Source organism: Ruditapes philippinarum, unplaced genomic scaffold (assembly GCF_026571515.1).
Source record: "Ruditapes philippinarum isolate M1 unplaced genomic scaffold, ASM2657151v2 ctg736_1_1_1_1, whole genome shotgun sequence".
Taxonomy (NCBI): domain Eukaryota; kingdom Metazoa; phylum Mollusca; class Bivalvia; order Venerida; family Veneridae; genus Ruditapes; species Ruditapes philippinarum.
The window spans coordinates 206305-231198 of record NW_026865754.1 but is presented as its reverse complement, the minus strand read 5'-3'; the positions used below and the strand labels follow the sequence as shown (position 1 = coordinate 231198).

At 32.7% G+C, this 24894-nt stretch overlaps 2 protein-coding genes across 2 annotated transcripts; both read left to right on the top strand.

Moving 5' to 3' along the window:
* The first annotated feature begins 3103 nt into the window (after nt 1–3103).
* On the top strand, nt 3104–19032 carry LOC132730183 (uncharacterized). The gene is made up of 8 exons (XM_060716040.1): nt 3104–3226; nt 6589–6807; nt 7927–8046; nt 8862–9045; nt 9590–10480; nt 14586–14779; nt 16288–16576; nt 18254–19032. Exons 2-8 carry the CDS (start codon nt 6591–6593, stop codon nt 18462–18464), a joined length of 2106 nt encoding a protein of 701 aa, XP_060572023.1. The 5' UTR covers nt 3104–3226; nt 6589–6590; the 3' UTR covers nt 18465–19032.
* Nucleotides 19033–19918: 886 nt separating this feature from the next.
* Nucleotides 19919–21638, top strand: LOC132730184 (uncharacterized). The gene is made up of 3 exons (XM_060716041.1): nt 19919–20683; nt 20935–21093; nt 21390–21638. The coding sequence occupies exons 1-3, from the start codon at nt 20531–20533 to the stop codon at nt 21636–21638; spliced, it is 561 nt and encodes a 186-aa protein (XP_060572024.1). The 5' UTR covers nt 19919–20530.
* The last annotated feature ends 3256 nt before the right edge of the window (nt 21639–24894 follow it).

The window sequence follows — 24894 nt, the reverse complement described above, 5'->3', positions numbered from 1 at the left end:
TAAATGGTAAAATCAGCAATTTTCAAGTGATGTTGCTAGTGACAAAACTTTTGTAACAAATGTTACATATATAATTATGTTATGAAAAATGCCGTATGTTGTCCTTCAGTTTTATTTGAAAATATGGGAGAGGCGCCGTTTTATACCTGTCCGCAATAGTTCGTAAATACTCCGAGAGGGGCGGGGCGTTATGCTTGACTTAATTTAATCAATGATGTTTATTAATGACATTATTGTTGTGCTTGTGGTATTTTTAGTTTCAACTTTTCGGCATTTTCTAGTTGGGTGGTTCCAATATTCCTACTTGAATAATGTTGAATCACCCTAAGGATATGTTGCCTGCTTTTTAAATTTGTCTTTTGACGTCTTATCTGTGATACGCAGGCTTCATAACCTCTGATCCCCTTTCAAAATTCCATTTAATTTAGTTCTGCCCATTGTTTTCTCGTTTAGGGCACACGCTTTTTATTTCTTGGGGACCATACGCCGCTTTTCATGGAATGGCACGGAAGTGTCACATTGAAGGTTCCATGATAACCGCCGTATGAACACATCTACGGATGTTTCTAAATTCAAAAGTTTACTATTTCACGTTTAAATGTTGAATTCTGCTTAAGCCGGTGCTAGGGGGCGTGGACGGTAACTTGCACTTTCCAGTACCGTCCATGAACAGGCTCAATCAAACCGAGCCTGCAACATTTTCAATTTTGTCGTGTTAGACTTTCTTTAGGGATTCTGTATTTATCTATTTTATGATTACATCCGTGTTATTTGTGCCGTGTGGCGGCTGTAAAAAGTCTCCCCGTACATTAAATCAATGATGTTATATTTTCGATCCTTGAAGATCGTTCAGCACGACTTTATTGTTGTGCTTGTGGTATTTTTAGTTTCAACTTTTCGGCATTTTCTAGTTGGGTGGTTCCAATATTCCTACTTGAATAATGTTGAATCACCCTAAGGATATGTTGCCTGCTTTTTAAATTTGTCTTTTGACGTCTTATCTGTGATACGCAGGCTTCATAACCTCTGATCCCCTTTCAAAATTCCATTTTATTTAGTTCTGCCCATTGTTTTCTCGTTTAGGGCACACGCTTTTTATTACTTGGGGACCATACGCCGCTTTTCATGGAATGAGACTACAGTGTTGTATTGAAGGTTCCATGATAACCGCCGTATGAACACATCTGCGGATGTTTCTAAATTCAAATTTTACTGCTTTGTGTTTAAATGTTGACTTCTGCTTTGGCCGGTGCTGTGGGGCGTGGACGGTAATATGCACGTTTCAGTGCCATCCACAAACAGCCTCAGTCAAACCGGACCTGCAACATTTTCAATTTTGTCGTGTTAGACTTTCCTTAGGGATTCTGTTTTTATCTATTTTATGATCACATCCGTGTTATTTGTGCCGTCTGGTGGCTGTAAATAGTCTCCCCGTACATTTAATCAAATTTATATTTTCGATCATTGAAGATCGTTCAGCACGACATTATGGTTGTGTTTACATGCTATGTGGTATTTTTAGTTTTTTCTATTTAGCTTTTTCAACTTTGCTTGTTCTAGTATTCCTACTTGAATAGTGTTGAATCATCCATAGGATATGTTGCCTGAGTTTTAAATTTGTCTTTTGACGTCTTGTTTGTGATATGCAGGCTTCATAACCTCTAATCCCCTTTCAAAAATCCATTTTATTTAGTTCTGCCCATTGTTTTCTCGTTTAGGGCACACGCATTATTTTACTTGGGGTTTCATGGAATTGCACTATTGTGTCACATTGAAGGTTCCATGATAACCGCCGTATGAACACATCTACGGATGTTTCTAAATTAAAAAGTTCACTAAGTTCCTGTTTAAATGTTAAATTCTGTTTTACCCGGTGCTAGGAAGCGGAAACTTGCACTTTCCATAATCGTCCATGAACAGGCCCAATCAAACCGAGCCTGCAACATTTTCAATTTTGTCGTGTTGGGCATTCTTTAGGGATTCTGTATTTATCTATTTTATGATTACATCCGTGTTATTTGTGCCGTGTGGCGGCTGTAAAAAGTCTCCCCGTACATTTAATCAATTATGTTATATTTTCGATCCTTGAAGATCGTTCAGCACGACATTATTGTTGTGCTTGTGGTATTTTTAGTTTCAACTTTTCGGCATTTTCTAGTTGGGTGGTTCCAATATTCCTACTTGAATAATGTTGAATCTCCCTAAGGATATGTTGCCTGCTTTTTAAATTTGTCTTTTGACGTCTTATCTGTGATACGCAGGCTTCATAACCTCTGATCCCCTTTCAAAATTCCATTTTATTTAGTTCTGCCCATTGTTTTCTCGTTTAGGGCACACGCTTTTTATTACTTGGGGACCATACGCCGCTTTTCATGGAATGGCACGGAAGTGTCACATTGAAGGTTCCATGATAACCGCCGTATGAACACATCTACGGATGTTTCTAAATTCAAAAGTTTACTATTTCACGTTTAAATGTTGAATTCTGCTTAAGCCGGTGCTAGGGGGCGTGGACGGTAACTTGCACTTTCCAGTACCGTCCATGAACAGGCTCAATCAAACTGAGCCTGCAACATTTTCAATTTTGTCGTGTTGGACTTTCTTTAGGGATTCTGTATTTATCTATTTTAAAATCGTTTAACTTTGTGAATCTACTTTTGTCATTTTAAACATGTTACTGTGTTAACGTACTCTTGTAGTTCTACAACTGGTAACACGTTTTCTTAAACTCTATTTTCCGTATTTGAGTTTTACGTTTCATTTGTATATTTCAGATCTATAAGTGTGCAAACATGCATATGTATTGCATGCAATGGAAGATACGAACTTGTAAATTTGTTGTCGTTTTAGATGTTAGGTCAGTTGTTACGATATATATGTAAACTTGTTATATAAAGGCGGTAACCTTCAATTAAAAGATTGAATTAAGAGGTATACAATAAAAATGGTAGGCATATAAGTTCGCATTTTCAAAAGTCATTTTAAAAAGGAACACTTTACATGTCTGGAATTTTGGCAACGAACGCCCTCCATACTCACAGTGATTACCTCCCTTTGCATATTGTACTGATAAGGGGAGATCACTTCGTAGGAATCGGTCCAATCGGAACATCTCGGTAATAATCAATAATAACTTATCGAATGGCCGAGAAGATGCGATTGTGGTCAATATGCAAGTTCCTTCCCTTTTATTTACAGTCGCCATTTGTCTAGATTAAAAGTGCAGGTTTGTGATATTATTAATTTGATTCATTGACTTATATTAAAAAACTTTGTGGCAAAACTAATTCGTTCTCAGTTACAATATCTGAATGTGCTTTAAACTTTTAAATTTTGCATGCTGATAATTTTCCGCTAGTCCAGCTAAATCAAGCACCACTCAAGTTGGTACTATAAGCATAACATAAGACGTTTCCGTTAGTACTACGTACACTCCACGTAGTACTAACGGAAACGTCTTATGTAATAGGACTACACTCAAGGGTGCGGGATGCACAGTCTGGTGATACTCTGGTCTTCATTAAGTATTGGTTCAAACACCTAGACCGCAAACAGGACGTTTCGGCCCCAAACCAAATCGGCCCCTTTGCAAAAATCGGCCCCTAAACGTTTCGGCCCTTTTCCGCGAAACGTTTCGGCCCTTTTTCATTACAGTTTTATTTAAGTATAAAAGTTATTTTTATACTTAAAATCGTTAAAAATTGTAGTATATTGATTGATTGATGGCACACAAACAATTATTAAGACACTAAAATCCTCAATTAATAATCCTTTATAGATTTATCGATCTCTTAATTTAACTATTGAAATAAATGCTATTTTTTCAATGTGTAACAATAAAAGACACTTAATCCTTAATTTATAAGACGTTTTGATTAACAAAGTTAATTACAATTATACATCAAAAATCATTATCTTTTGATCTTTATTTATCATTTAACAGCTATCAAACTATTTAGATATAGTTTTTTTTCAAGGTGCAACACATTAATCATTTATAGCTGATTGCTAATATAAGCGGTTAGTAATATCAAAGAATTTTTTTAAATTATGATTAAATTTTGTTATAATTTCTTGAAAATATTTTGAGTTATTGTTGAAACGTTCTGATTATAAATGTTATTTATAAAAAAATGTCTATTTTATTTCATGATAGTACAAGTATAATTTTTCAACTGTTATCTGTTGTATTGCTGAAGCTCGTCACTTACTATTAATTTAATAAATGCTTGTTCCATGTATTGTTCTGTGTCTTGCTTTTTAATCGTTCAATGAAAAAAAATAATACTTGTTGATGATAAACAGATAAAATTCTGTTTCAGTGTTCGTGTACTAAATATGGGGCCGATTTCGCAAAGGGCCGAAACGTCCGGGGCCGAAACGTCTTGGGTAATTTGGGGCCGATATGACTTTGGGCCGAAATGTCTCGAAATCCCTTGACCATCTTACCACCTTTATTTAACATTAGTTCAACAGATTTAAGTAAAAAATATAGTTCAATTCTGCAGCAATGAAAAAACATTTCTTGTCAGTTCACTTACCCAGCATGCAACAGAAATCTCAGGAATTTCGAGAGTGCGGGAAGAGATCTCATTTAAGTGAAAGGACACCTAAATAACGGAAAGTGAAGTCAATCCGTGACTGCAACATTACTATTAATATACACCTGAAAATGTGGGTCGCCAGTGATTTTTTTTTCAATTTTCAAAACAACCTGTGGCTTTCTGTAGGGGAAAATATAGCGCGATAAATCAGAAAAGGGGGAAATCAAATTATGGAATTTACCCACACTTTTTATAAAATTTTCAATTTCAATTCAATTCTACATGCATGGTACATAGCAGAGGATATATATAAGGACAGCTTTTTGTCTTCTTAAGCTGCTGTTAAGATATGGTTCTGGTGAAGAATGTGCACAGGGCATTTTAGGGGAAAATATTAACATTTTCAGGGGAAAATTACCTATTTTGGGCTGGGGAAACAGCCTTTATTCAGCTGTAAAATACAGGAAAAAAATCACTGGTCGCTAATCTGGTTCTTTTGAATGAGGGGAAAATTTACCCCTATAATTTTTGTATTTTCTGATCGCAGATCAGTAAATACATAGCTAACATCCACGGTCTAACACACAATTTCCTTACAGACCTAACAACGCAAAGTAGTTCTCACTCAAAACTGTTTAAAAACCAGCAATTTAAAAGAAAGAACAATTTTTTGTTACAAACAACAAATTACTACACATTCAAACTTTAAAAGTAGCGTTGGCTTATAGAATTGTCAATAAATGCACACTCACAAATTACGCGGATGAATATGATTTTAGTCAATGAAAATGCTATTTTTAGCGATGTCGATTACCGAATACTACACAAATAAATCTGACTGCCGAGTAGTTGAATATATAGTTTCTACATGTTGGACTAGTACTGTTTGGGCGAGAACATTTTTGCTAAATTATTTACTTCAATTTTAAACAACAGGTTTACCCTGAACAAAATACCTCGACATTACTATTACCCGAAATGCAATGGAAATTTTAATTTAGAATGACTTGATTTTATTCAGCCTTTGTTTTTAAAACTTCTCCGTGGTGCAGGGGTAACGCGCTCGTTTAGTGTGTGAGAGGTCTGGAGTTCAAATCCCAGTCGAGTCAACATTTTTTTAAATTCTTTTTTTAGTGTCTTCGTTAAGGAAATAGCCACGATATGCAAGGATAAAGTGTGGCTATCATAAAAAATGAACATAAATGATTTTTTGATGCAACTCTAGTTATGCAAAATTCCGTATGTATCAAACTCTGGTGCCCTGCAAGATGAATTATAGTACATAAAAATAAACTTATACAGGAAAACACATACAGATATATAGTACGATTTAGATTGCAAAGATCAGAAAATACCACAGAGCTTGCAGCCCTTTGATTGAATTTCTAGAATAGACACTGCATGCCTAAGTTGTCCTTCCTTCAGTACCATTTGTCTGGATAGATGCGTATGACTTTATTTTAACCAAGATAATTGCATCAGTGTTTAGATTTTTATTCCAGCAGCATATGGTGAAGTTTTGAGGATTCTAATATTGTTTATTCCACAAATGATTATAGCTACTGTGTAAAACTAACAGTAAAAGTTAATTAATTGAAAACAAAGACGGGTACCGCAAACTTAGCCAAAAAATTATTTGCATGTAAAACACAGGTTTTAATAAACATGTGCCTGTAAGGCTAGGTTTACCTACAGCAATTTTAACCTGCTTGTGGCTGCCCTAACAAAGGCAAGAAAACCTGTACCAGGTAAGCATGGAAAATGAAGCATTAGTTGACTTGGGGGTATGAATCTAACATATATTTTTGACCTTTGTTGAAATAATGTGTTATATTAATTATATGGGCCATAAATCCATCACTATATGCATAGATTTGTGATTGTTTGATATATAAATATATATATAGAAATGAGGGATTTGTTTAGAATATTTAAATGTAATTTACTTATATAGTTATATGAATTTGAAAATGTATTAAACTGTATGAAACATCAGCACATTAAATAATTAAAATAAAAACTTTTGGTATTTGTTTTCTTACAGAGATGTTTTGCTTTACCTGTAACAGAGATTGCAGGTTAAGGCCAGGCACCCCAAAACACTTGAGGCCCACAAAGCTGACGTGCAGACTGCAGGAGAGAAAATTTGAACCTGGCATGCTAAAACCAGATGTGACTATCATTGAAGCCTTAAAAGATGTTACTGATTGGGATGCCACAGAAGAAACATTACTAAATTATGATAATTATTACATATGTCATGGTATGTTTAATATTATAATACTGCACGGTTGTAACGTCACTTTGGATAATCGTGACGTTCATATAGTTTTATATACACAGCCTCTGTTGATTTATAAAGAAATCTCACTTTATTCCTCTAAAAATCATGCTTACTGTATTATAAATTCGTTATAAATATTTCTGACAGGTTATATGGCCGTATATAAAACGGTTCTTTGCAATATAACTCTCGCCTAGCGGCTCAGGTTTTATTTACAAACAACAGTTTATATACGGCCATATAACGTGTCAAAAATCTTTATAGCTAATAATATACATTGTTATAATTTTGATTTCGATATCAAATAAAGTTGGCTTTTTTGCCATGCATAGTACATAAGTCTGTCAAGGGCATGTTGCTTTTATCATGAAATAAATGAGTATAATGGCTTGGTTTGATCGACTCTGTTCATGAGGGAATATGGAAAAGCGTCACATCCCTGAACACCCACAAAATAGCAAACCAAAATAAATTTCAACACTAACTGTACTGGTCTGTAAAGTCAACCTTACTTTTCTGTCCTATTATCAGAAACAGACAAGCTGGAATGGATATTGTTGTTGACATCTCAAACCACTATCCTCTCACTGCCTTATTTTGAAATCTCTCCAGCGACTTTGGATTCTTTCATGTAAGGAAGCTATCAAGCTAGCTTATGGAAAGTTGGTGGTTCTACTCAGTTGCCCATCCTGAAATAATGCATGAATGGGAACCTGAGGTTTTCCTCCACCAGTAAAACTGGAAAGTTGTCATTTTACTTTTATTGTTTGTGCAATGTAAAACTCATCCAAAATAAAGATACAGAAAAATTTAGCCAGTTTGAAGGAACAAATCTATTAGTAAGCCTTGATAAGGAGAGTATTTGCCCATTTGTGAATATAATCTCCCTCTCAATTCAATGATCACCGATTTGAGACCTACTTTGGTTCAAGACCATGATCAAGTACTGGTTTAACTTTCAGGAAGATGAAAGCTACAGTCAGCTTTAATAGATAAAGTTTTAATTTAGGGTAATACAGCCTAATGTTTGAATTTCCCAAGAATTAGCTTTCATTACAATTCAGTTTGGATGTATGATATATTTCTGTTTTCTGTCAGAATGCCAGTTGAATTTAAGACAAGCTGTAAACAAGAAAGCAGAATTAGAGAACAATATAGAACAGTTAAATGCGAAGATTTGTCAAGTGCAAAATAGTGTCAGAAGAGACTATTATAAAGGTAATGTATAACTTATCTTGGTTAGTAGTTTTCAGAGCCTGCCAATATGGTCCAGTGTAAAATATTTTTGTGATTGCAAGATTATCCCTTGTTCTTCTCCATCTAAACAAAAAAAGTGTAATAAAAAAAACCTCTTTCATTTGGACTTTGTTGAAGATGATGTTTTCAAATGGGTTTTTATAATAGATAATTTGATTGGTTAATTCAAATCAATCTGAAGGAGAATCATAGCTGATCACACTCAGATCTTCTTGTTAAGTGTAAGAAAATCTTAACATAGTAGTTAAGTCAATTTGGATTGACTTTCATTGCCTAGGATCACATATTTTCAGGCATGACTTGACACATTGATGAAGATATCAACTTATCACAAGAGAGCGAAATTATTAACTAATTGCAAAGTTTATATTTACTTGTGAAGGTTTTGATAGCAGATATACATTGTATATGGCATAATTGTTACCTGAAAACAAGCCTAGAAAAATTGAGTTTTAGCTTGACTATTCGGAGAATATTGATATCTACTGTGCTCACACTTTGGTTAAGTTTTTGCTTAAAAATTTGGTTATTATCTCTAAAGCTACTGAAGTAATAGTGTTGAAACTTCATCCAGTTGTTCTCTGTGATTATCTTACATGGTGGGCGCAGGTTCCAAAACCTGATACTATTTAATAGACTTATGCTTCTTTTCTTACTGTCATCACTGACTTACAAAAGCTGTTGTTTTTGTAGTAAAAATACATTACTAATTTATCTGTGAAAAATAATTGAATTGAAAATAATCTTTTTAATGACACTTTGTTTAACATTTACAGGTAATTATTGTAGAGATAAGGTGGGAAAATGTTGGGCCTGCATGAACCAGTTTGTCCCAACAAATAATAAAAATAAATGGAGTGACCGTACACATTTAGCGTCACCTGTTGTTGAAGGCATGAGTGTACATGAGGCTGTAGTAAGCTTGTTAGAGGAACAGGCTGTAACATTACAGGGTCTATAGTAAGTAGATTTGTAACTTCTAGGGCTCACTGATTACATTTTATTTTATACCATATCAGGCTACATTTGTATGATGGACTTTTCCTGAGTCCCAGTTTGAATCAGGCTTTTTGTATTTTAAGATATACTATATCATCTTTGAGTAAAATATTTTTATTGAAATGTATAAAATTCTTACTGAATGTGTCTTATTTACTATGTATTGGAATCTGTGTTCCTTATTACTGGTAAAGTAAAGCTGGTAAATGAACTTTAAGAAGATTCACTGCCTCAGACCTATTTTTAGTGTTGTTTTTTTAAATAACCATTTTGGGTAATATACAATGAGTTTCCAATTCACAAGTGCCATAGGTTGTTGTTTAAGTTCGTCATAGAGATCACACTGGGTCAGAGCTATTTTTAGCCATTTTCATAGGAAATAATTTTGCGATTGTTAAAATATCCATTCAATACAATATTCTAAAATACCCCATTTTGAAATATAAAACTTATATATATATATATATATATAAAAACAGGGAATTTTATTTATTTTTCTTAACAGCCCAAAGAAGGTATACATATGCAAGAAATGTGTGGTGTTGTTACGGAATGTGATACGATCTCAGTGCGTGTTTGACAGTCTACAGACATTATTCCAAGGTCAGACAGTAAACCAAAGTGTTTTTACTCAACTTTTAAATGGGGAAGAAGTTCCCTTAGTAGTAAACACAAGTAAAGAATTTCTTTATGCAGAGGGCAATAGTGAAGAAAGTTCAGAGGACACAGAAGGTGGTGGTGAAACTTCACCTATAAAACCTGATACAGACCATGCTAAATCTAAAAGAACTATTAAAAGACCACATGATTTAGCAAAAGGTAATATGCCTGGAAATAAAAGACCAGATAATCATTCAAAAGTGAGAAAAGTTTCAAAAAGAAGTGGTGGAGAATGTGGGAATTCTGACTTGGAATTGGTAAAAGATTCTGACAGGGAAGAAAATGATACTGTAAATTTGGAAGGAAGAACTGTAGCAGACAGAACAGTGTGTAAAGGCTTAGATAGTGAAACAAATGAGCAAGATGGGAAACTTACAAACATGGAAGTAGACAGCACACTAGGTTTAGTAGGGAATGAGGCAGATTCAGATTTGGACATAGATGCATATGTTGAAGAAAATGAGGAATTAGAATTGAAAAGGGGAGAAGTGACAATTGGTGAAAGTTTGGAAACGAACTCAGGTGGTATCATTAACAAAGATATTGAAAGTCAGGATAAAAGTACTGTTAAAACAATTGTTGAAACCAGTAATGAAGTCAGGAAAAAAGATAAAGCTAAGAAACAGGTACAAGTGAAAATACAGTTACAAGGTACTAACATTAAGGCATTATCTCAGGTTGGCAGTAAAGGGAAAAAGGCTGAGAAACTAAAGAAAATTCCTGAACTTGACAAAGGGTGAGTTCCTGTTTTATATTTTCCAAATATTTATTCATTTTCTTGTACTTATGACTGGCTTCCATGGCAAAGTGGTTAACGATCACTAGCCATGAGTGAAGGTGGTGCAGCATTATGCTGTAATGCATTTACTATGTATATTGTGGTCAATCAATATGTATCATCCTAATATATATTATTCAATGGAAAGTAACACATTTCAACCACATTTTATGATTATACAAACTCTTTATTAAAGGCTTTTATTCCCAAATTTTTGTGAATGCCACCAATAGAGTTGGAATAGGTAAAAAGGCGTTAGTACAAAAAGTCCAAGTTAAGAAATATTAGAGTAACTAATAAAAAACTAATAAATGATTATGAAAAAAGTCTCAAGGTCACATAACTACAGTTACATCACATGGCCACTTTTCACAGGTTATACTGTATGCAGTTAGTACATTTCTTACAGGGTTCATCTCAATATTTGCACCTGTCATAATGTATGTAATTGGTTTGTGTAGGTTATTAATTTGTTTTCATGTATTAAAATCATTTGGCACATGATACATATAAATTATGCTTAAACATGACTGAAAATGAAGAAGAATTATATTAAGACATGCAAATCACATATTACTCCTGAGTGACACATAAAATTAAATGTTTAAAGTAAAAGTTACAGGTAGTGAGGTACATGTAAACGAAAATTAATGTGTTACAATTACTTTCCATTTGATAATATATTAGGTCATGGATGACTGCCTTTATAATATCTAAATAACTTATGTACCAATGTACATGTATATAAACTGTCAGTCTTATATATAATATTGAACAACATAAATAATGGTATTTAAATTTTGTATTGTATCATAATTTTGTACTTTCGAAGAGAAAAAAGTGATTCTATTTGTCATGACCCTCTCATGGCTGTTGGCAAAGTCTGTATTTTCATGAAAATTTTTTCATGGAAATTTTGATAATGTATTTAAGAGTAAAATATTGTGATGGGAACAAAGAAAGTAATCTACACATTGCAATCTGCACTTACGATTTACGTGAACTACCGAAAGGAGGTCAAAATATGCGTAAAATATGGTTATAATTACTGCAAAATCAGTCACAAATCACACATAACACAGGGATTTTTTCCAGGATTTTGGGAACATAACCCATACCCATGGAATTGGGAATTTCAGCAATATTTTGTTAAAAATGGGGAAAAAATGCATGACTGAAATTTTGCAGTGATTAAATGTATGCAAACAATCACTGTCTACTAGGGCCATCCTTAAAAAAATGTTTGTTTGCAGTAACGCGACCGACTCACAAAATTTGCCCCTACTCAAAATTTTTTTTCATGGTCTGGATAAAAAATTTTTTTTTTTGAATCAGAAAATTATGCCTTGTGCTTTGTTTTCGTTCTTTTAAAAGTTAATAGAAGAAATAAAATGTAGGTCTTATTAAATTAAAATTCAGTTATCAATTTATTAATTGTTACCAGATTATCAAAGCATATATTGTCCCGCATTTTGAAATTCCATGTTTATTTGGGAGTACAGTTCAATAAAAAAAAAAAAATCGACCTACCTACCCACCTTGAAAATTCTGGGTCGGGTTACTGCAAACAAACATTTTTTTAAGGATGGCCTAGGGTGGCATCTCCAAACATTTAAGCACTAATACAGAGAAGAAGCCCTTATTTTCAAAGATTGTAGAATTCTTTATTCAATATTTTTTTTTAACTTTCATTTGGGAATATTTTCCTGTGGATTGGGAAAATAATATACTATATTCAATTGGGAATATGACCCAATAGCGGCTATAAAATAAGTAACAAAAATCCCTGTAACATGTAAATCTTTACTTGAATCTGTTTTAATAAAATTCTTAAAACCTTACTACATTTTTCTTAATGTTGATTTTTTTTGATCTGGAGACATGTAGCTCTAGATTGAAAGATGGACATGTCCATTTAAGATATTTAGCAGGGTAATGGTTAAGGAAATCTTTTTGTGTGAATGTTAATTTACAAAAAGTAGAATGTGTTCAATAAATATATCTACTTAAATTTAATATATTATGGTTACCAGAACAGTCAATGCTGCTTTAAACTAGGTAAAATGATGTATTCACATTTACATGTATTAGGATATTTGATAACTACTAACCTAGAGGTATAAATGTTATACATGTAAAATAAATGTTATATAAGCTATTATATTATAATCAATTGTTAAATAAATATATTTGTATCTATTGACCTAATACTGCAAATGTTTAGATCTCCATGTAGACAAAAGAATGTTCTAGATTTTGTTCTACTTGTTGTTCTAACTGTCAAATTCTCCAGATATTTATATATTACACTGCATAAGGTATGTATACCCTGTCAAAATGTAGAATGTTATATTATATATACATGTATAAGTAAAGATATTCCTATACAGAATCATTATCTTGCAGAGTTAAATGTTTTTCTTGAGTGATAAGGGTTTTAAAGTTTGATAAGTAGGATTTATAAGACAGGGTACAACTTAAACCTGTGAGTTTGATTTTAGTTACAAATTACATGTATAGCCTAGACTATTGCAAATTGCATTATTTGAGAGCTTTTTGAAGTTGATAAAAAATAATGCAGTTATTGTTTAGAGATGCATGCCTCCTGATGAGTATATGAAAAGTAAACTTCTGATCTTTTAACCTGCTGAATTTCAGTAATGGACTTGTCCAGCTTCTTTTTTTAGGACAGTCCATTATCATGATTGTGGATATCAGAATGAAAATTTTAATTAGCCAGTCAACAGTATACAGCCTGATAACTTAAGACTGTATAAATGTGTAAACTGATCTGGTTCTGTACTGGTGGAAAAGGTTAATCGCTTATGGTTCATCAACCATGCAGTCACTATCAGTATTGTGTTTTGTGGACTGTAAAGCTTTATGCCAGCTTAAATTACTTTATCACTTCAATCTTGACACTATTTTAAACCTTTAAAACACTTTCTAAATATTCATAAAAAAGCATTTATTTGCAAAAATATCATTGAATTTTGTCTTCAGAAATCTAAATCCATTTATTTAAGGGTCACTCGGGAAATGCCAGTGTAGTAAATAAGGATCTAAAGTTTCAAATTCTAACTGATCTTGCATGTGTGATCATTTTAAGATCTGACAAATCTGTGAACATTTCAGTTCTAATTAAAACATCATCATATTTGATAAACATTTTATTCTGCAATATTGTGCACATATCACTTAGTTACACATTATGTATTTATTTCACAGCGCAATTTAATTCTTTCAGTTTAGAATTTTAAATGTAATAGTACCATAAGTAATGCAGTTTAAAATGTATAAAGTTGATTTATCAGAGACATTCTAGAGTGGTTCTAACTACACATAATGTTTACATTTTACCCTCCCTCCCCCAGCCTTTATTAATGTTGAAAAAATCAATATCAGTGTATAAAATTAAAATTTTTAATGTACTATAAAGTACAATGTGTGTAACTTGATAAAATTAAACACGAGACATGCTAATGATTATAGATATATGATAAACATTTAATTTGAGAAGAGAATTTTGCTTGCATATACTATATTTTGATGCACACAGTTAGATATAAAATGTTTATCAGAGTGTAGGTATTTAAATTCCTTATACACAACTGAAAATTTGATGATACATTAATGTCCCTAATTCATAAGTACATGTGTACTGTAGAAGAATACGTAAGTGCGATAACTTCCTCTGATGGATTATCTTTTCTTTTTCTTATCTGATCTATTTGAGCTGTGCCATAACAAAACCAACATAGTGCTTTTGCGACCAGCATGGATCCAGACCAGCCTGCACATCCGCACAGTCTGATGAGGATCCATGCTGTTCGTTTACAAACCCTAATAAAAGTAGAGAAACTGATGCAAACAGAATGGATCCTGATCAGACTGCATGGATGTGCAGGCTGGATCCATGTTGGTCGTAATAGCACTATGTTGGTTTTGTTATGGTGCGGCTCAAATTTTTATTGGTTGAAGAAATGATTCAAAAACCGAATAAATGTAATTATCTTTCTGTAGCATATTATATTAAATAATTAAAAAAAAACAATTATTTCAGGAATATGGCTGAAGATTGGGTGATATATTACTATCCTAAATTTTCTGGGAGGTCAGAGTTCATCAGGCTGTTATTTGAGGAGACTGGAACACCATACAAGGAATGTGCTGAAACATTTGCTGGTATCCGAGATAAAATTGTTGACGGGAAGATGGAAGGGTACCCACATTTTGCTCCACCAATGATTAAAAAAGGTATGAATTCTATTGCTGGTTCTACTAAGGTGACCACCTGTGTATGAAATAGTGCAGAAAGGGGGCAACCTAGGTCTTAATTGTTTATGATTAGAGGAGTCTATACAATGTATATGTTTTACATGTGTTAGTTTGCTTACCATGTGTTTTACATGGGGTAAGGAGTTTATATGTGTTTTACATGGATAGAGAGATAAACATATGTTTTACATTGGTGGGAGGGCATAAACACCTGTTTTATGTGGGGTAGAGGGGTATACATGTGTTTTACATGGCTTGGAGGGTATACATGTGTTTTACATGGCTTGGAGGGGTATACATGTGTTTTACATGGCTTGGAGGGTATACATGTGTTTTACATAGCTTGGAGGGGTATACATGTGTTTTACATGGCTTGGAGGGGTATACATGTGTTTTAAATGGCTTGGAGGGGTATACATGTGTTTTACATGGCTTGGAGGGGTATACATGTGTTTTACATGGCTTGGAGGGGTATACATGTGTTTTACATAGCTTGGAGGGGTATACATGTGTTTTACATGGCTTGGAGGGGTATACATGTGTTTTACATGGCTTGGAGGGGTATGCATGTGTTTTACATGGCTTGGAGGGGTATGCAATTGCATGTGTTTCACATGGCTTGGAGGGGTATACATGTGTTTTATATGGCTTGGAGGGGTATACATGCGTTTTACATGGCTTGGAGGGGTATACATGCGTTTAACATGGCTTGGAGGGGTATACATGTGTTTTACATGGCTTGGAGGGGTATGCATGTGTTTCACATGACTTGGAGGGGTATACATGCGTTTCACATGGCTTGGAGGGGTATACATGTGTTTTATATGGTTTAGAGGGGTACACATGACTGTGTTCTACAAACAACTTGTGTTGTTTTAAGGATTTATAAAAAAGAGTCGGATTATTGTTCTGCACACTATATAGCATAATAAAAACAATATGATTGGTTTACATAATGATAATTTTGGACATACAATTAAAAAAAATTACTGATTTACAAGATACAAGTTAAAGCAGCACGCCTCAAAATTCATGGTAATTTTCATGAAAATTTTAAAATGTATCTGAATGTTTAATAATTGTGAAGTAAACAAAAGGAAGCAATTTACACATTTTCAATGCCACTTACAACCAACGTAAATTACTAAAACGTGGTCAAAATATGCATAAATAGCCCTTACTGCGTTAGTAACGCAGTAGAAATATAGTTGTAAATGCTGGAAAATCAGTCATTGGTTGCACAGAACATGTAAAATATTACTTTAATCTTAAATCTTTTTACATATCCTAAAACTTTAGTACATTTTTATCAAGTTTGATTTTATTGAAGTAGTTTGACTCTTCTGGAGGCATGCAGCTTTAAGATTTGGATTCAGTTTAAAATTTAATGAATATTTGACTAAAGAAGTTTAAAATATCATGAATTTTTTAGAGTATTATTTGAGTATTATGTGACAATGTAAACTTTTCATTTGTTTTTATTTAAGGTAATTTTCAGTTATCTCAGACATCTGTGATATGTCGGTACCTTGGTGAAGTGTTAGGTATATACCCGGACACTGTAGAAGACAAACTTCACGCTGAACAAATCAGTGCATGTTGTCATGACTACATTGCCGAAGGTCGCCTCGCATTTCACGGCATTTATCCGGTCGGATCTTACTCCATACAGAAAGAAGAAACACAGCCATACATAGATAGATTTGTCGCAGAAAGGTTGTCTAGATGGATGAAATACTTTGAAAGGGTACTTGCATCAAATAATGGCGGAAAAGGGTATGAATTTTGTTGAACTTGTTCTTATGCACTGATATAAGATAGAGATTCAGAGAAAGTCTTTAGCAAAGAAAATGTAGCAAAGCTAGTTGAATAAGAAAATTTAAGCATCTTCATGAGTGTTTTATAGAGGATATTGAATGAGTGTAAGTTCAATACTGAATTTATTGCACGAGTTGAATAAAATTATATTATGCGAGCCTCTGGCGAGCATAATATTATTTTATTCCAAGATTGCAATAAATTCAGTAATGAACTTACACGAATTTAATATTCTATTTATCACATACCCAAAATAAAGACCGTTTAAAGTGAAATAAGAGTCATTTTTCATTGACGCGCCTATAGTATAACGCTAACATTTAGCGCGTCTTTACACTATGTTTGTATAACGCTAATGACGTCACGTCAAAATATATGCACGGCCGTGCAATACCATATTTACGGAGTCGCAAAATCGGCACGGGTGTGTGATAAAACATCTTACAAGACAGATGATAACATGTCATAAAACATTAAAGCCATTTCATCTTAAACGACAGAGTCGGGGCAGAATTTCCTTAATTTTTAAATTATGACCTTAAAGGTCAAGTGACAGTCATTAGGGGATAAAGGTCATATTGGAATCAAAATTGAGGCAGATTTAGCTTATGTCCAGGAATGGAATCTCTAGCTTATAGATTGAAGTTGCTATATATCCAAGGTTAAAATTGTCCACATGGAGATGGACACATAGACCAAAAAAAGTTTAAAAAATGAGCCGTGTCATGACAAAACCAGCATGGATCCAGACCAGCCTGCGCATCCGCGCAGTCTGATCAGGATCCATGCCGTTCGCTATCAGTTTCTCTATTTGTAATAGAGTTTGTAAGCGAACAGGATGGATCCTGATCAGACTGTGCGGATGCGCAGGCTGGTCTGGATCCATGCTGGTCGCAAACACATTATGTTGGTTTTGTCGTGACGCGGCTTAAATGTGCCTATCTATCTTATTTACGGAACATTGTTCATTTGTGCTATAAAGCCGGTATATGACCTATACTGTGTTGGTGAAATGTAAAACCCAAATAAAAAATTGAAAAAAAAAAAAATCTAGCATTTAAAGGGGTAGGGTACCATAGGTATGTGTATAAAAATATGTTTTTTTATGATTCTGGATGAGAGAGCATATAGTTGTCACTTTGTCCGTCTGTCTGTCTGTCGGTCCATCCATATTTCTGTCCATCATCATTTTCTTTACTGTAAGAAGGTTACAACATGGGTTCGAATTACTGGAGTCTATGCATCTCTTAGCTTCAGCGGATGTGGTGGTTTTTACCCTTAGTGTTGCTTTAAGATTGTTACGCCTGAGGTTAGCCAAAATCATCTTTCCTGTTCCGCAGGCATATGACTTAAATTGTGTTGGTGTGCCATAACAAACAAATCAAGAGCAGAGTATCTTTTTCCATGTTTAAAGTATTTTTATATGATTACCTTTTATCATATACCACCTCGTATTTCAAATTGATATTCAACATGATTTCATGCCAAATCATACTAAATACTGTATAAAACTGTATACTCATTACAGAGTTTAGTTTCTGTCTTACTTATTCAAGTAATACAAGCTGAATATATAGAACAATTTAATTGGTATTTAATCTAACATTAATTTTCTCTTTGCATCTAATATTTCAGGTTTTTATTCGGAGAGAAGCTGACTTATTGTGACCTTAGTTTATTCCATATATTACATGCCACGGAGTTCCAGTTTCCGGACACTTACAAGGCTGCAGAGTATATGCCTTTGTTAAAAGCATTTAAAGAAAGGATAGCATCTAGACCTAGATTAGCAGCTTACCTGAAATCAGATAGATGGAGAGGATTTTCTGGAGATAGCATGATGTAGATAATAGTTTTTAAAAACATTGATGGAATAATGACAATTATCCTGCTAAATTATTAAATGGAGTTGTCTCATTTTTTATCATTAAAGGAACTCAATATAGGTCCAATTGCCTTAAATCATAAAAATTTGAAATTCTTTAATAAATCATCTTGTACACTTAAAATAGAAAACTGTACACTATATAATATATAGATATGCTCGTAAATAAAAGGATAATCCATTTTTGTGGGTCAGTTTTTTGGTCAATTTGAGTGGAAAATGTAGCAGTTACATCAGAATTATTGCATTCATATATCTTTAAGACTCGGTTATATTAGGTGTGTATGTATGTTAGGTGAAAATAAGAATGTGATTCACTGTTTGTTACATAAAGTTGATCAAACTGTCTTTTTGAGGGTGTAAACACATTTTTTCAAGGGAGGTTATATTAAGATATTTTTTTCATTTTTTTTTCATATAATTTTTTTCCATAGCATTGAATAAGGTTTGATTTTGTAAAAGACAGTTAGTATTTGTTCCCAGTGGATGTTTTTAAAAATTAACACACAGAAAAGTTGGTTGTTTTTTTTTAAATACCAGTACACTTAATTGACACACATACATTATCTATATTTACTATGCAGAAATAAACATGTATACGCAGTGACACAGTGATCAGCTGTATAGGCAAAGCATATATGGTATTTTTATCAAGTTAGTCTAACTGTAATGCTTTCCGGACAAAAAAATCTAACATCGGCCTATATCGTAGCAAATCAGTTCTTTCAGGAACGTTATTTTTTTTCTAAATCTTGGGCATTAGATTATTTGCAATCACTTATCCTATATTGCTATGTACTAAATTGTGGTTACAAAAGATTAAAATTTATTGAATACCAAAGATTGGGATAAATAACGTTCTGGAAATGACCTATTTATTATGATATTGGCTGATTTAAGAAATATTTTGGCGGGGAAATCATTGCAGTAAGACTACCTTAATATTTAATAATTTGCATATGAAGTCATTTTCTCATATGATAATTAATATTCAGGAAATATTTATGTATTCCAGTTTTCTGTTATAAGCATCATTTACACAATGTTAAGCTTATACATTTTTTTAAAATGTAATTTGTGTTCATCTTAAAAAAATATTATAGATTTCTTTTAAATGTACAATATAATGTTAAAAATATTTAGTTATTGTAAAATAAAAAATTATTATACATTTTTGTTGTTGACTTTATTAAAATGGGCAGATTTGTTTGAGTTTATGTGCATATTGATTCATAAATATCTCTGATACTTAGCAGACCTGGGGATGATTACATGGATCAGTAATTGATTAAATTACAATTACTTTCAGATTTTATTGTAATTGATTAAGATTGATTACTCACATTTGCCTCTGTAATCAATTGAATTACAATTACTTTTAAGAGAGTAATTGATTGATAATTGATTACATTGAATGTACGGGAGACGCTCAAAATCCCCTTGATCATAATCCCCTTGGTTGATAAACGACATAGTGATCGAAATCCCCTCAACAGAAATGACAGGGTTATCATAATCCCCTTGGCAAAAATAAAGGGGTGGTCATAATCCCCTCAGTGGGTAGTCAAAATCCCCTCAAATAATTTCTTTTCTTATTTTTCTTTTTAGTTCAATGAATTTAAGAACCAACTGCTTCAAGAATTGCTGAAAAAAAGAGAGAAAGCATACAAACAATTAAAAGGTGTATGTTTGTCACAGCCAGTTAATAATGACACCCTTTATTTGATGTTATTATTGCTGAGAAAATTGTAAAATACAAACAAATAAATGATAGTTGATTATAATTAATCATTGCAATTATAGTTATATGTAACAAACAATCAATTAATCTTTGCAATGATAAACACCTTTAAAGGCAAATTTGTTGCACACTAGCTTTAGATCTTTCCAGATAATAACTTAAAATGAGGCTATTAATTGCAGTTTGCTATCTAAAATTACTTCATCTTTGTTTTACTTAACTGCAAACTGTTATTTTGTTGGGTATATAATATGATGGCTCTCTGCAATAGACATGAATACCCAAAATGGAATTCATTACAAGTAACAAAGGTTCTCGTAAGCTTCTGTATGAAGGTTATGCCTACACAAAGAAAAATGAAAATAAGTCCTCAATGCGGTGGGAATGCTCTCAGAGAATTGGTCTGAACTGTAAAGGTGCACTGACTACTGATTTACATGTAAGTATATAATCAATAATAATCATTTGGTACATTGAACATGAGATAAACTAATATGTATCAATTGTGCAAGTTATGCCTGAATTAATTTTTTTTAACCTTTGTATAGCACTCTTTTTAAGTAAAGCAAAAGAGATTACATGAAAATATTAATGGAGACATAAAGCACATCATAATAAAAGTATGCATAAATCTGAATTATAATAGGTAAATATTAATTTCAGCATGCTAACTTTATGTTCTATTTCTAGGTGTCTTCTGTCAAATCTGAAACCGCGCACAGTCATGCTCCTGACAAATTTGCAATGCAGGCACTTAAAGTCCGCAGTGAGATAAAAGCATCTGCTGAAGCTAACCGTGGTAAACCCGGACAGATAGTAACAGATAAATTATCGCTGCAGCCTACAGAGGTGAGTTAATAAATAAGACTCATAGAAATCCTGTAAATTTCAAAATTGTTCTTTTTTTAAATTTCAACATGCTCTGTAAAATGCACATGGGTCTTCTCATGAAATAAACAACTTTGGAAATTTATATTAGTAAGATTACTTTTAATGATGATATATTAATGATATAATGACAATACTGATGAATATGTTAAATGCCCAGAATGTACAGACACAAAGGCCAGACAAACAACTGTGAAATAGGAAAATGAAATAATTGAATTGAGTGCATGATAACTGTTGCTTTATTTTTACTTCAGGTTATTGCTGCCAGTTCCGTAAAGAGTTTGAAGCAAACTGTGAGACGCGCCAAGAGAGGAACAGCACCTAAGAACCCATCAACAATCAGAGATGTTCCTGTTCCTTTCCCTATTGAGTTTGCAAGTAATGTCATCTACGACAACGAGTCTCCAGACAACCGTATCCTCATCTTCGCCACTAATGACGGTCTTCGCCTCCTAGATTGTGCATCCAGATGGTTTATGGAAACGAGTGAAGAAGGCCACTAAAGCTCACCAGCAGAGACTGAAAGTTTTGTGCTCACAGTACGCAAGTGGCATTAAATCCCTTGAAGACTTCTTGGGTGCTCTGGGACAGATTATCAGAATAAAATAATGTCGGTGCTATGTAAATTCTGTGAATGTGCTAACATATGTAAAATGTGCTGTCAGAAAATAAATAAGAGTGAAATATTATGTCTGGTTTTATATTTTATATTAACATGAAAATGACAACATTGGAGTATTTAAAAATAACCTGTATTATATTGCTAAAGTATACTCCATACTCTTTCCTCTACTCAATGTAACTGCTGTTTGCAACATTTCTTTATGTAACACAATAGTTTAGCTGGAGTGACAAAAGATCAAAGGAAAAAGAATATTGAGTAAAGGGGGTTGTTTTTCACAAGTTGAGGGGATTTTGACCACCCCATCATTTTTGCCAAGGGGATTTTGACTATCCATCAAGGGGATTATGAACACCCGGTCATTTCTGTTGAGGGGATTTCGATCACTATGTCATTTTTCAACCAAGGGGATTATGATCAAGGGGATTTTGATATACACTCTGAATGTACATTAAACCACCCCAGAATTAAGACCATCCTGCTATTAAGACCATTTTTAAAAAGATTCTTTAAGTCAATGGTTTCATTATCCAGATTTAACCCCCTGCTTATTCACTTTTAAGACCACCATTATTAGTCAGTCCCATTTTTTGTTTTAATTTTAATGTGACTATTGAGACCACTGATATTGAAGTCAACACCTATCTAGATCTTAAATTTGTTGTTATTATCTGCTTGAATGCTCTTTCAGCATGACACTTGATTTCACAAGGTGTGAAAAACTGTTATTGGGTTATTGTATGAAATTAGGTGAGAAGGTCAATTTTAGAGTGGTACATTGTTGCTTTCAGCACATTTATTTTTTGAAAATTAAAAATTTTATTTGATTTATGTACATCATATAATAAGTGATACTGTAAAATTAACGTTTAATTTCTCCAGAACTATGTTTTCCTTTTATCAGATTAAATATCAAAGCATTCTTTGATAGTTTCTTTTACAATGTATTTGTAGATGCATATAAATAAACATATTGTTTATTCATACAAAATGACTAAAGTAGACCATGGTCTTAAAGTAAACTATGTAAGAAATGATAAGAATGTTCACTTTTATCAGTCTAATTGAGGATTTTTACTGTATAACTAAAAAACAAAAGTTAAACTGTATAATGTAAAATAAAGGCATCCTTTGAACTTAAATAGTTTCCTTTTAAATCTGAAAGTAATCAATGTCAATCAAAATGTAATCATAATTACTGACTGAATTTAAGCTGTAATTGATTAATTACAATTAATGTAATCAATTTTGGGCAAGGTTATCAATTACATGATGATTACAGTGTAATCATGTAATCAATTACAAAATCAATGATTACAGTTAATGATTACCCCAGGTCTGAATTACTTAGGACACGACCATTGAGGTAAATCTTACATGTATGTGATCTTGTTTTGCAACTGAACCCATCAGTCCCATATAATACTCTATACATGATTGAATGTGTTCAAGGTAGCCATTGGTAAATACTGACAATGAAGGTGGTAGTGAGTCAAAAAGGAAATTAAAAGGTAATTATCAATAGAAAACCAAGAGAGACCAAGGTTTATAGTGATGAGGTCAAGGTAGTCCTGAATTAGGGTTTATTAATCAAAATTTCAGAGGATGGACCATATAATTTTAAGCTCGACTATACGAAGTATATTGAGAGCTGTCCTACTTGCCCCGGCGTCTGCGTCCAGATTTCGGATTAAAGTTTTGGTGCAGTAAAATATTTTTCACTGTAACTTTTTCATTCAATAAGGTATCAACTTTAAATATATGTTTCTTATCATCAACATCATTACACATCTTATGTGACAAGGTTCATAACTCTAGCACCAATATTTTTAGATTTATCTCCCTTTGAACTTTTTTCTTAAAAAATATTATTTTTTACTGTTACTTATTTATTTCTTCATACTTCAAATATATGTTTCTTATCATTAACCACATCTTAAGTGACAAGGTTCATAACTCTAGCACCAATATTGCAAAATTTATCTCCCCATTTACTTAGATTTTTTACTTGAAAATGTTATTTTTTACTATAACTTCTTTAGTTTTAAGGTATCTACTACGTATTCCTTATCTCAATCAGATCTTATGTGGAAAGGTTCATAACTCTTGAAGCAATATTTTCAGATTTATCTCCCTTTGAACTTAGAATTTTCTTTAAGAAATATAACTTCTTTACTTTTTAAGGTATCTACTTCAAACTTCATATATATTTCTTATCAGTACACACATGTTGTGTGACATGGTCCATAACTCTAGTGTGACTATCTCCAGAATGAATTATTCTCCGTTGAACTTGGAATTTACGTTAACAACTATAACTTCTTGCCATAAGAAGAAATATATTTATATCATAATTGAATTTTCTTTCATACTTTAGTCTTCCTTACGGAGTCCAGTATTTAATTAGTCGAGCTTCGCTGTCTCCTGTGACAGCTCTTGTTGGTTTATAATGGAACTGTTCTTTCTCATTTAATGTGCAATGTTTTGGCCACTTTATCTTAAACATTGTAGAAATCCTGAAATATTATTTCCTCCAATGAAAAAACTTGCTTTCTGAGATACAGTTTGATAAATATTCTAAGCAAGCAGAAAAACGACAAAGTTTTTAAATGATATGTAGAGTTTATTGAAAATATAACATACATAACTGTATAACAATAACATACAAACAGTGATTTTTAAAACAATCAAATTTGGCAGTCTTTTACACATATATACAGCAAATACTAGGATAAGCAATTGCAGTGATTGATTATTTCATTTAAAGTGATTGGTTTATGTTTTATAATGGTATTGATGAGGTAGAAGACAACTAAATATTACGGTTAACAAATCTTATCATACAAACAATAAAATAAGCCAGTCCAGTCATACAAATGCTAAGTTAAACAAATCTAATCATGCAAATGACAAGTTAAACAAATCATAGCATAATAGTGATAAAGTGAATAATTCTAATCATACAAATGATAAAGTAAGGAAATTCAATCATACAAATGATAACTTAAACAAATCTAATCATACAAATGACCAGTTAAACAAATCAAAGCATAAAAATAATATAGTAAGCAAACACAATCATACAAATAATAAGTTAACAAATATAATCATACAAATGATAAGGTTAACGAATCTAA

Excerpts from the sequence above, each read along its gene's own strand:
- LOC132730184 (XM_060716041.1), top strand. The coding sequence starts at position 20,531 with ATGGAATTCATTACAAGTAACAAAGGTTCTCGTAAGCTTCTGTATGAA. Across the intron at positions 20,684-20,934 it reads CACTGACTACTGATTTACAT|GTGTCTTCTGTCAAATCTGA; the intron begins GTAAGTATATAA and ends TTCTATTTCTAG. Across the intron at positions 21,094-21,389 it reads TATCGCTGCAGCCTACAGAG|GTTATTGCTGCCAGTTCCGT; the intron begins GTGAGTTAATAA and ends TTTTTACTTCAG.
- LOC132730183 (XM_060716040.1), top strand. The coding sequence starts at position 6,591 with ATGTTTTGCTTTACCTGTAACAGAGATTGCAGGTTAAGGCCAGGCACC. Across the intron at positions 6,808-7,926 it reads TAATTATTACATATGTCATG|AATGCCAGTTGAATTTAAGA; the intron begins GTATGTTTAATA and ends GTTTTCTGTCAG. Across the intron at positions 14,780-16,287 it reads TCCACCAATGATTAAAAAAG|GTAATTTTCAGTTATCTCAG; the intron begins GTATGAATTCTA and ends TTTTTATTTAAG.